General features: G+C 43.4%; 1 protein-coding gene across 1 annotated transcript in view; it reads right to left on the minus strand.

The window, feature by feature from the left end:
- The window catches only part of ARSG (arylsulfatase G), a 902,795-nt gene that overhangs the window by 825,233 nt on the left and 63,878 nt on the right, over nt 1-13,684 (minus strand). Inside the window, exon 4 of the mRNA XM_078654296.1 lies at nt 9,794-9,905. Within this exon, the coding sequence (XP_078510422.1) occupies nt 9,794-9,905 (112 nt within the window). The remainder of the gene's footprint in view (nt 1-9,793; nt 9,906-13,684) is intronic.

Genomic DNA, 13,684 nt, shown 5'->3' on the forward strand with positions numbered 1-13,684 from the left:
TATGCATCATGTGTTTTCCTTCCCTACACCTCTGAATGTTATGATGCATCATGTGTAATGTATTCTTGCTGATACCCCTAAATGTATTTTATTCTTAGGTGGTTGTTCTTTCCAGTACAGGAGGTCCTAGTGAGGTCCTGGTCCCCTGCGTGACATTCTCCTAAGGTGGTTAGGGTTGCGTAGGTGGTACTTATTTTATATCCTTTTATTCTAATTTTTGACAGTATTTCTATTTCTAAAACTATTGATCCTGACAGTGGCCCATGTGGCCCTGTCTTGTGAATAATCCCTTGTGAATATTACCCCTGCTAGTTGGCACAATGTACATGTGTGATTTCTATCTGATGTGATTTTGACAATACAGACGTTATTTTTATATAACCTTGTGTGGAGGTCCTTTTGTGGTGTGCCTAGGATGTTGTTGCTGTTGGGTGCTGGGGCAAATGCTTTACACATTGCCTCCGAGTTTAGCCTTACTGCTCGTGCCAAGCTACCAAGGGGGTGAGCATGGGTTATCTTGGCGTGTGACTCCCTTGCCCTGACTAGAATGGTGGGTTCTGCCTGGCTTTGGCGTCAGCCTTAGCCTATCAGAAATAGCCAGTTCTAACAAGGACTATAAGTACAAAGTGTGTGTTTACGCACCGCTTGCAGGTTTTCAAAAGCTAAATAAAAGGCATTGTCATTTACAATGACAATAGCTCAAACTCTTGTAAATGCAAGACCTGTTGCATTGTAAATGCTTGTTATAAATAGGGTCCAGCACAGAGACTTCAAATTTGGAGTTGAGTGGAGTAGAGAGTCAATGAGTGCGTGTATTTGTAGTACTAATCTACAAATTCAGGATTTTAGTTACCAGAATGTTAGGAATCAGCTTGGATGTAAGCCAGTCAGTCCTGTTCATTGCCTATTAGCTTCTGCTGGGCACCAATACATTATTTTCCTAATTTTATGACGTGCTTATTTCGAATAGTCAGCTCTTGTAGAGACAGCCCAAACTCATTTTAATATTGGTAATATCTGGGTGGAGTTTTTTCGGTGCACTAATATTGTACCAATTTTTAGCACTCCTGTGGTCATGGCTGTAAGAAGCGATATGGCTGAGCAAATGCCTAATTCACCTTTGAGCTGACGTGCGGTGAGTGCAGCTCCCTTTGCCTCTCTTCTCCCTGTTTGGCTGAACCCACGCCTCGCGGCACCCGCTCCGCGGGCGCCGCTCGCAGGCCAAGGAACTTTGGCAGTCTTCTGTTGTTGGACCCCCCCGAGTGCATAGGAGCACCAACGCGGCTTTGTTGAGCCGGTATTTGCACCTGAAGGCGTGAGGCGGGACTGCGAGGACCAGCGTGCAGCGCGGCGCTGATCGGCCGCAGCTGGTCCTCTTCCCGCCCCTCCACCGGTCAAAATCATCGCGGCGAGTGAGCCGCCTGGGATTCACCTTTGAGCTGACGTGCGGCGAGTGCAGCTCCCTTTGCCTCTCTTCTCCCTGTTTGGCTGAACCCACGCCTCGCGGCACCCGCTCCGCGGGCGCCGCTCGCAGGCCAAGGAACTTTGGCAGTCTTCTGTTGTTGGACCCCCCCGAGTGCATAGGAGCACCAACGCGGCTTTGTTGAGCCGGTATTTGCACCTGAAGGCGTGAGGCGGGACTGCGAGGACCAGCGTGCAGCGCGGCGCTGATCGGCCGCAGCTGGTCCTCTTCCCGCCCCTCCACCGGTCAAAATCATCGCGGCGAGTGAGCCGCCTGGGATTCACCTTTGAGCTGACGTGCGGCGAGTGCAGCTCCCTTTGCCTCTCTTCTCCCTGTTTGGCTGAACCCACGCCTCGCGGCACCCGCTCCGCGGGCGCCGCTCGCAGGCCAAGGAACTTTGGCAGTCTTCTGTTGTTGGACCCCCCCGAGTGCATAGGAGCACCAACGCGGCTTTGTTGAGCCGGTATTTGCACCTGAAGGCGTGAGGCGGGACTGCGAGGACCAGCGTGCAGCGCGGCGCTGATCGGCCGCAGCTGGTCCTCTTCCCGCCCCTCCACCGGTCAAAATCATCGCGGCGAGTGAGCCGCCTGGGATTCACCTTTGAGCTGACGTGCGGCGAGTGCAGCTCCCTTTGCCTCTCTTCTCCCTGTTTGGCTGAACCCACGCCTCGCGGCACCCGCTCCGCGGGCGCCGCTCGCAGGCCAAGGAACTTTGGCAGTCTTCTGTTGTTGGACCCCCCCGAGTGCATAGGAGCACCAACGCGGCTTTGTTGAGCCGGTATTTGCACCTGAAGGCGTGAGGCGGGACTGCGAGGACCAGCGTGCAGCGCGGCGCTGATCGGCCGCAGCTGGTCCTCTTCCCGCCCCTCCACCGGTCCCTCCCATATATTCTACAGCAGTAACGCGCACGCGGGACGCGCGCGGGGCAAAGGCCGGGGCGAAGACCGGGCAAAGAGCGGGCCGTTTAAGGCCGTTCAAGGACGGCAAAGGACGGCCCTGGCCCTGAACCCTTGCCTTTTTTTTTTTTTTTTTGTCTCTTTGCTCTTAAACTTTACAACTGCCTAAGGTAGGCGGAACTGAGTTCTGTATTTTGCTTATTGTTATACCAGTAGCCGCCTTCCAGTTATATCTCCATCCTTTCTGCGCTATAGATGTCGGCCATGCGCAACAGAACCAGGAGTCGTACCAAAAAAGCTACGGTGGTAGCACAGGTGACTGGGCCTATAGATCTTTTTATTTCACGGGTGAATGAGACTATTGATCAAAGCATTGTATTATTGGAAAAAAGAGTCTCCATGGATCTTGCGAATGCCAAGCGCTCATCCCTGGGTTCTCTTGCAAATGCTAAGTCACCCGCTTTGCAGTTACCGAACAATTGTTCTCTACCTTTATCTAAGCCTACTATTAGTGCTACGACTGTACCGAATGCTGTTGATTTATCGGTTGCCCTATCGGATTCAGACCCGTCTTTTGTCGACCTGGAGGCCACACCAGATCTAGAGGCCTGCCAGTCACCCGGCTCAGCGGTGCTGGATCCGAGCGGGCTTAATGATGTGGTAATAGCTCCTGTACCTATAGATTCAGGAGGAAGGGTCACCTATCTCCCAAAAGTCACTTCCAAGAGCAAACATAAACCAAAAGTTGGAGTTAGGAACCATAATCTGATTTCACCCACCCCGCAATTGGCATCAGGTATTCCTTGCTGGGTGCAAAACATGGTAACAGATTTAAAATTGGACCTTGAAGCCACAATAGCAGCACAAATTAAGCCCTTAATTTCCAAACTTGATAGGCTTACGTCCCTAATTCATTCGAAATGGCCACATAAAACGAATGGGCAAGGGCCCGATCAGCCACAAGGGATCACAAAAGCAGTCCCCAAATGCTCATCCTGTGTCCAACCCCCTAAAGAGGTATTGAATAATGCTCAAGTAACTACCGCTCCCGGAAACCCTGTTTTATCTCATTTGTCGCAAACAGGGACTAATTCTGTCCAACCTACAGTTTTACCCACTCCAACGACGGGGGGCCCTACTCTGACCCTTCAACATTCTGTTGTTTGTAATAAAACTACTATTCCCCAAGTAACAGACGTTGTAGAAAAATCGAACACCCCCTCAGTATGTCCTCCCACAAATAAGATCGATGGTCCCAAGTCAAAACAGGCACGTTTTAAGTCTATCAATCTGCCACCAGAAGTTTCCCCTTTTGTGGTCGTGTTGACAGCAGTTCCCCCGTTGAAGGAGGGAGTAAAAGAAAGTTTTGTTGAGCTAAGAAATAAATGTGCTCAATGGCTCCATCTACACAAACCTCTACCCAGCAATATGAACGGGGAAATTCTTACTGTGCGCAGAGGGGACTGGGTGGGTAGAAGCAAGAAAACAATTGTAGGGGATGTAATCACAGTTAATTTTAGGGATATAGGGGCAGCTAGTTATATTTGTAATGCACCTACTAGTGGTCCTGTGACCCAAATCAATCCACTCCCTTTGTCTTATTTTCTTCCGATGACAACAAGACCGAATCCTCCTTGTTCTATTTTTCAAAGCAATGGAGGATCTGTGTACCCCCTGCAACATACTACCAAACCCTGGCAGCAGCCATTACAGCCTTCTTCTTTTTTCCCACATTATGCTAATTTTCAGCAACAGCCTCCGCATGTTTTACCTTTTCTCCCGCACCAAGTTAATTCCCAATGGCAACAACCTCCCCATTTTTTACCACCTTTATTTCAGCCTGCCCATCAGTGGCAGCAACCTTTTCAGCCTTTACAACCAGTTAAACCCCAGCGGCAACAAATATGGCAGGATTTGCCCCTTTCTCAAGAGCCCCAGTATTCACAATTTGCCCATCCGAACAGGTATGCCGCGTTAGACGCGGTAGATTGACTCAGTTTTACTGATGCTTTGGACTTAAACACTATTTTGCCCAATTTAGATATGGAGTGTGTTCCTCCAGTCACCCCTTTACCCGTGTCCCTCGAAGTGCCAATGGTGTCATCGGTAATACCCCTTTTTTATACAGGAAATAGGGACAGCCGTGATGCTTGCACTCCTACTGTTACTCCCAGATTAAACATGGATATCAATTCCTGGGAAGGTGGTCCTACCTCAACATGTGTATTTCAGCCAGAGTCGACTATTGTTGGCGATTCTGGTAAACTAGTAGGACTTTCCTTTGTTTCTTGGAACATTGCTGGCCTTGCCAGCAAATTAGGTACACCCTTCTGGACTAGATTTATGGGGGAGGGATTGGACCTGATCCTGTTGCAGGAAACATGGAGTCCGGACCCCATTTATATCGAAGGGTATGCATCTCATTGCCTTAAAGCCACCAAATCTAGCTCGGGTAGGGCTAAGGGGGGCCTCTTGATGCTTTTATCCACTAAGTTGCGTGATTGTACAGTTAAAAGCAGCGCGACAGTTGGGACCCACAGTCAAGTCTTAAGGGTGGAGTGCAGGAATGGCATTGATTTAGTTGTAGTAAACTTCTACAACAATATTTTTGATGCTAGTAGAGGAGATATTTTACCGCCCCTGGAAAGGGAAATTATCAAGGCCTTGGGTAAATCCAAAAGAAAGGCCGAGGTTGTTTGGGCAGGGGATTTTAACTTGCAGCCTTGCCATTTGTCTAATGGGAATATTTGCGGTTTTGGAGCAGCTATGAGTAGCCAATGGGGGGGTTTGGGAGTGAGGGAGGATTCTCCTCATTTCCAACATTGTAGTTATGGTTCTATACTAAATAACATGCTAGCTACACTAGATATGACCCTGTTAAACTGTAATATAAACAATCAGGCAATAACGTGCCCTACTTTTACAGGCAGAGATGCAGGTTCATTTATAGATCATATTCTTTTGTCTAGCAGTGGAGACTTTACTGATCTGTATATAAATGAAGAAAGTCTCAGTGACCATAACAGCATTCGTGTTACCCTCTTAGGGCATGGTACTTCGACAGTTTCAGGCGAACAATGCACAACAGACCTAGTACCTATAAGACCGAAGGGTCTTAGGATTAAATGGACTGGACTTAATTCTAAGGTTAAACAGAAGGAGGTTCTGACTAGTTGCGAGTATCAAATTGGTTTTTGTCTAGATATTGATTGCGACCCTGGCTGTTTGGTAGCTCATTTTGTTTCCATGAACAGTATTATTGATGGTATTTTTACGAAGGCCCCGTCATCTAATAATGTTCCGAAGCAGGGGTGGTTTGATAAGACCTGTATAGTCGCCCTCCGAGAACTGAAAAAAGTTTTAGGTACCAAACCACGTGATAAGACGGAGGTACAACACTTTAGGGCTAGATATAAAATCGCAATTAACAATAGGAAAAAGGTTTTACAGTCTGAGGCGTGGGACAAGCTGAAGGAAGCAGCCGAGACTAAAAACTGCAAACTTTATTGGGAAACAATTAACAGCCCTTTTCTCAATAAAGAAGTTGTTCCAGAACTCACATCTCATGTGGCGTGCAATGATTGGGTTAGTCATTTTTCAAAATTTTTTAATCCAGAAGGGTTAACCCCTGAGTCATTGTCACCCGAGTTTACCTCCTGGCTTCCCCTCCCGCTGGGAATAACATTAGAAGAAAGCCATGAAGCAATTTCTAATAGCAAAGGAGGCAAGGCCCCTGGCCCTGATGGGGTCCCGCTGGATCTATATAAAGACGAACCAGCTTTGTGGGCCCCCATTCTGGTAAGGATATTTAATTGTGCGGCAGAAACTAATTTCCCGCTTACTTGGGGTCAATCGGTTATCATCCCTTTACATAAGAAAGGCAACAAATCAGAGGCTTCTAATTATCGGCCAATTTCATTATTAGATTCCTCTGTAAAGGTAATGAGTAGGATTATGCTCAAGAGGCTGGAAGACTGGGCAACTGATTTTAATATTTTAACGAGAGTCCAGTATGGCTTCCGGAAAGGCATGGGCACATTGGATCAATGTGTCAATCTGGATCTTTTAATCAACAAATTTACTGTGGCTAAAAATGGCAACCTCTTTTTATGTTTCGCTGATTTGAGCAGCGCTTTTGATTTGGTTAATCACGCTATTCTTTGGGAGGTTCTGCTCGATGCAGGGGCTCCGAGGGAAATTGTTCATTTCCTGGCTAGACTTTATGAAAAACTCTCCTGTAAAGTCCGCTATGGCACCCTTGGCGAATGCACCCCGTTTTTCAAAGTGTCCCGGGGCATACGCCAGGGATGTGTCTTGGCACCGCTTTTATTTTCCCTTTTTATCAACGATGTCGACCGTTCTCTGGTTGACATTCCAGCAGACGCCCCCCTGATTGATGGTAAACCAGTCCCGCTGTTACTTTACGCGGATGACGCTGTTCTTTTATCCCGAACACAGATTGGCCTACAGCGCCTAATTGATAATTTTATGCAGTTTATTCAAGCTAGGCAGCTCCGTGTGAATAAAACCAAGACATATGTTATGTCATGCGGACGGGCAGCCAAGCAGTCCAAACATACCTTCTTCCTCGATAAGGAAAAGTTGACTCATGTTAAGTCCTTTTGTTATTTAGGAATCACTTACAATAACAGCGGGTCCTGGACCTCGGAATTTGATTCTATTAGATTAAAAATGCTGCGGTCCACTAGCAGTATTTTTCGCTTTGCCTCCAAACTTGGCTCACGAAGCATTTTAGATATGATGAACATATACAATGTTTGCTGTGTCTCTTCTGCATTGTATGGGGCAGGTGTATGGGGCCACAGTGAGGGTATTTCCCTGCAGAAGGAGCAGAATAAGTTCCTAAGGAGGTTGTTGTGTGTTCCCCCTTCTGCTTCCATACAACTGATTCATGAAGAGGTTGGGGTCGAGTTTATATCTGACTTAGCAGCAGTCCGGCCACTTTTATTGTGGCGTTCTATTTGGGCTAAGCCAGAGACTCGATTTACTCAGGATATTATTCTTGATTGTATAGGCTTGGACCACTCTTTACGCATTCAGTGGTTGAGATACATCCACCATTGGTACCTCCTCCTTTTTAACATCGATGTGTTCCGTGAGCCGGAAGAAGTTGTCTCCATTTCAAAAAAGGAAATTAAGACAACGTTTTTAAACTTCCGAAAGGCAGAGCGAGAAAAAGCTTATAGCAATCTAATTACTGTGAAATTTTATAAAAATCTGAACTTGACTTCGGGGTTTCAACCCTATCTTATGTATGTGACCCGTCCCTCCCATCAGTATGTCTTAACGCGTGTCAGATTGGGTATTGCTCACCATTTGGTTGCATTCCCAACCACAAGAGCCAGTCCAGAGATACTCTGTCCGTGCGACAGTATTTCCCGCCAGAGTAGCTGCCATTTTTTACTCTTCTGTAAATTTTTTCATTTTCTTAGGCTAAAATACCTTAAACCGATTTTTATCAAGTATAATATTCGAACTACAGAAACTGCACTGACACTATTATCTTCATTAGAGAATGAGGAAATTTGCTTTTTTCTGGCTACTTTTATTCTGAAGTGTACAGCTGCCAGGAAAAGTATTGTACTATAATATTTTTATATACTTACCTGTCTGTACCTATGTTATACAGCTGCCAGGAATTGTATTATGCTGCTATTATTCCCTACATTCCTATCTGTATATATATATATGCATTTAAGTTTTCTATCAATTGTTGTTATTTAAGGTATTATTTTATTGGTTGATGTCCACAGTATAAAATGATTATTTAAATTGTTATGTACAGTTGCCAGGAAAGGCCTATTGAGTAAATCCTACTGTTTTCCTGTCTGTTCATATATGGAAGTCCTGCATTTCTAACAGTATGTTGATCTAAAATGGCAAGAGTATTTTTCAATTGTTGCGCCCCAGCCTTGCACATCTCCCTACTCCCTTTTTATAAAATGTTAGTATGGTGATTTTAAATCTTTTAACTATGTATCTTTCTGCTTGTATGATTTGATGTACAAATCGAATAAAAGCTTTTGAAATTGAAATTGAAATTGCCTAATGCCCACAAATGGTTTTCCAGCCAATAAATTACAGACCAGTCAGATGATACATCCATTCCAGTGAGTTAAAACTGATTTTTGTGGTTACACTACTTTGCAGACTATTTCCTGCCATGCAACTAGAACAATTCATTGTTGTGGTGATTCTGGTACCTATTTAGTATTCTTATTTATTTATTTATTTATTTATTTATTTGTGCGATTTTATATAGCGCGAACTTTACCCGAAGATGTCAGAGCGCTTTACATAAGAACCAGTTGAAAACATAAGGATTTAGGATTACATGCGTTACATAAAGGATACAAACAGGAAAAATTGCAAATGTACAAGAGGTAAAGTCACACAAGGAGGAGATACAAATGGATATACTCTAAGAGTCACATAGGAATGGTAGATAGTACAAAGGTCTGCTGCATATACTAGTGATTAGAGTTATCTCTATCTACATAGGGAAGGGATACACATGGATATACTCTAAAAGTCACATAGGAATGGTAGAGAGCACAGCGGACTACTGCATATACTAGTGATTAGAGTTATGTCTATATACATAGGTAAGGGATAAGACTGGATATACTCCAAGAGTCACATAGGAATGGTAGAGAGCATAGCGGACTACTGCATATTCTAGTGATTAGAGTTATCTCTGTATACATAGGGAGGGGATATGACTGGATATGCTCTAAGAGTCACATAGGAATGGTAGATAGTACAAAGGTCTCCTGCATATACTAGTGATTAGAGTTATCTCTATATACATAGGGAAGGGATACACATGGATATACTCCAAGAGTCACATAGGAGGTTCATATTAACAAGAGGAGTGAGCGTAGCCAGAGCGATAAACAGGAGTCTTAACTGAGTATGAAAGAGATCATTTTGAGAACATAGCGGTAAACGTCATTACCAGATGCATGTATGCACGCTCTGTCATGTGCCCTCATGATATGCTTGTTCTCCCCATTCATGAATATCAGAAAACAAGTGCAACCGGTCCCTTTTCCTGTGATCTCGAGAGAGCAGGCGGAATTATTTAACGACAGCACCATATGTACCTCGGAACACATGCATTTTTTAGAACTATGGAAACTTTGATGAACACAGGAACAGGAAGTAACATCCTCAGTGTAAGAAATAACATCATTAAGAATGTTATCCTGGAATCAGCAAATGCAAATGAGAAAAGCTCACCTTTAAAGGAATTACACACTCAGTCCAAGTTTGTCCTGAAATGTATTATTTAATTTCGAAAACATGCACATAATGGAAAAGTATAACGAAAAGAAGCAAAGCATTTATAGCAGAGATGTTTAACTCAGATATTTTCCAGTTTATACTAACGCCATCTCGTGTGAAATCCATACCTTATATTCATAGACTGCAGAGGACACGCTGAGCATGGAGGAAGATTGTACCCTGGAGTATCGGTGCATCCCATGTCATTACTATAAGGAATTCCAAAATAATAATCAAAACCTGTAAAAAGAGAACTCTATTATAATTAAGTAAGATTCCCCGAGTACTTACACTTGTGCTCCTTCCACTACATCCCAGGTTTATGGGCTGTCCCTCCTGGTATGGAAGTCAACCTCTGCACGTGGGCACATCCCTAATATAGTTGTTTACAAACTCCTTGATCCAGATGCATTTGCTGCCTTGTCAAATGCAGCCAATATTTAGTAGGCATGGGCAGAAAGGGATTATAAGGCAGAAAGTCTTTTTTCTGCCAGACTCACGGGAGGATTGCAAATAGTTAAATAAGCATAACGTAAGGAAGCAGAAACAAGAATACTGCAGAAGCATGGTCCAAATGTTCATTAGCATAACTAACCAAACTTCTAGCCCTAGTGGGGGGGAGTCATCCAAGGGCTTCTTCGAAAATACCCTCCAGTACACTGAGTCAGTGGAAACGGTGCCCCTTCCTTCTTAGGCACAGATTTCTAATGGAGAGAGAAGACCCCCCTCAAAGCACCAATCCAGAACTTGAGACATTACATTGCCCAACAGAAGCCTTTTGAAGCATGTCTTTCATGATTAGGTTAATGAGGAAGTTGTTTCTCAATGCCCCTACTATAACCATACTTATTTATTTACACAGAATATTTGATTTATGAGGAAATATGTAATAATCTAAGGTAAAAGGGATAGTTGTGTCCGGAAACAGGCCATAACTCGAAGTGTTTATAGTTCTTTAAGAAGAAAATGTTTTTAATGCTCTAATCCTCCACGCTAATTTCACTGAAACCAAAAAATCGGTCCTGTTCAATATTACTGGTCACCAAAGGTGCATGTCATAATCACAGAAATCTATTTAGGTTCTACTTCTCCAACAGTAATAAACTCATAAACAATAGAACTTGCTCACTTTTTTAAGTGCCTGTATGGCTCTTGACTACCTTTCTGTTACGTTTATGCTATACAGAGATCACGTACACACAAACACTAATTATTCACCTCGTGCGAGGGCTTTTTTTTATAAGGTCGTTGTCTCTGCCTGCGGTTTTCCTTGTAGAGTATATATGCCATTTTTATATTATTTATTAACTTAATATTATTTGTATAGCACCTATATGTGAGTGCTGTGCATAGACTGGTACAACACAATAATCATGCACTCGTATAAATGGTGCTGGAACAATTTTAGGAGTAGGGGTGCTGGCATCAGTGGTACATCACTGAAGTTATTGTAAAAAATGATTGTGAAAAATACGAGTGTTACACAAAGAAGTGCAGCAAATGAGACACTACCATTCAGCAGAGTGGTAAAGGTATGGTATATAGACAGAGATGCATTATGGAACACACTGTCGCACATTTATTACTAAAGCATGATGTGATAAGACACGTATTTGCAGACAGCACATTTTCATTAAAATGACCAATATATTTTCAAAGACATGCAGTTTCACTAATAGAACCATATAGCGCACAGTGTGTGGAAATAGCGTTTCAGTGAATAATTATCATTTGCACATCAGTAAGTAAAGTGTCTTGATTTTTTTGATTATACAAACAAATTGTTTCCATCACACTTCAGATTTACAAAAAAAAATCCAGTTATTTCTAAAATGATGATATATTCTGAAATATTTGCACTGTCCATTGACAGATATTTACATTCTGTTCTATTTGAAAAAAATGCAGCCTTTCCTTTTACACTTTTTGTACTCCAACAAGAGCGTCAGATACTTCACCTTACAAAATCCTCTCACTTTGTATTCAGAGAATAAAAAGTAACACAAATCCCCATGTTAAACAAATAAACATCAAATTGTAAGAAGGAACAGCCTGACATCTGACCTGTCTTTGAACACATGGAAAACGAGGACGAGGAAACGGAACCAGGTCCACTGGGCGACCAATCAACAAACCTCCAGGGGAGCAACTCGGAGCATGACGGGCTCACGGAACAATCAAGCGGGGTCGAGCAACCAACCAGTTTTGTCGTTAACCTGACTGACACCATCCTAAGCACCATCCAACAAGGAATCCTGAAAAAAGGCCTGGGTTTTGTTCCCCCATCTAGTGTGGATAAGTGAGTTCATAAGGAAACTAAACCCAGGGCTTTCTTTGCAGCTAAACAAGACAACGAGGAACCAAAAGATGACACAGGACTGAGAAACAAGTCTACTTTCACCACCCCTGCGATTACCGTCCCTGTGGAGGTCCTAGCTTTTGAGAAAGCAGTACTAAAAGAGATAGGGGAATTGAACCCCAAGGAGACCAGGATTTTACACAACACCTGCAATAAGAGATACGAGCTATCAAAGAACTCTCACAGAATGAAAACCTTGTCATAAAACCAGCGGACAAGGGGGGAGCCATTGTGATCCAGACCAGGGAGGCATACCGAAGGAATGCCTCCGCTTACTACATGATCCACTAAACTACGAACCTCTGAACAGTGACCCCACTGAGAGAATCAGAATACATATAGGGAGTATGGTGGAGGGGGCTTTGGTCCATGACTGGTTTTCCAAAAAAGAGGGTGATTTCCTAACCAACAAGAATCCTGTGATCCCCTACTTTTACACAATACCAAATTTAACAAAGAAGTACATAAACCGACGGGACGTCCCTTTGTCTCAGGGATAGGCTCCATTTTAGAACCCCTTTCCAAATTTACGGGTGCCTTTCTTCAACTAATCATCCAGGGAACAGAGACATACATAAAGAACACTATAGATATCCTACGAATCTTAAAACATCTACTTTTCGATCCACAAACACAGTGCCTCATTGGACTCGATATTGAGAGTTTACATACCAGTCTCTCCACACTGAGACTTTGGAGATTTTAGAGAAAGTGTGGAATGGAAATATCACACCCTACGCAACCTCGTGATGGAATGCTGTAACCTCACCCTCACCGAGAATTTCTTCGCCTTTGAGGATCAATTGTTCCTACAGAAGCACTGCTCAAGTATGGGAAGCACTTTTGCTACGAGAGTGGCTGGGTTGTATGTCCACCATCTAGAACAACGGAAAATCCTATCAACCACCAACCCATACCTCAACAACATTGCTCTTTGGAAAAGATACATGGATAACGTGTTTGTAATATTGAACGGCAATGAAGACACTCCTTTGTCGTTCATCACATGGCTCAATGAACAAAACTAATTTCTAAAATTCACCTATACCATCTCGAGAATCTACGATAGACCGTGATTGAACAAATTATCCTAATGCTATCCTATAGCAAGTCAGGTTTTCAGGATGAGAGTAGCCTTGACGAAGTAAGTATACAAGCTTTTGCCTGGCATTTTGAAAGCGAATTGTCACTTCCCTTCTGAAAGCGAATGGTCACTTGCCTTCAGACAGGAAACTAACTTCCGAGAGTCTCTCCTCTATAAATATACCTTCAGGGCTTTACTACAGGTGTCCCTTCAACTCATCGAAGGACTCATGAAGCCCAGTGAAAGTCTCCCATCATGTATGTAATTAGCTCTAATCACCACGATTATATGACAATGTGCAAGCAATTCATGTTTTTAAGTGTTTATATGTTTGTTATGTCCTATAAGTCCAAATGTCACGGTATTCCGCACATTATGCTCACACGTTTGGCTTATCTCCGCCATTAAGACCACTGATTCACCAATGATTTTTAAACTATTGTATACCCGACGGGTCGTGCATTTTTAACCTTTTATCTTTCCTTCCAAACCTCTGCAGGATTTTTGAGATTTCAAACAGACCAATTAGGTGCTGTATACATTTTGATGTCTAATATTTGTTTATCACTTTAATTA

The sequence above is a fragment of the Lissotriton helveticus genome, chromosome 7 (assembly GCF_964261635.1).
Source record: "Lissotriton helveticus chromosome 7, aLisHel1.1, whole genome shotgun sequence".
NCBI classification, from domain to species: Eukaryota; Metazoa; Chordata; class Amphibia; order Caudata; family Salamandridae; genus Lissotriton; species Lissotriton helveticus.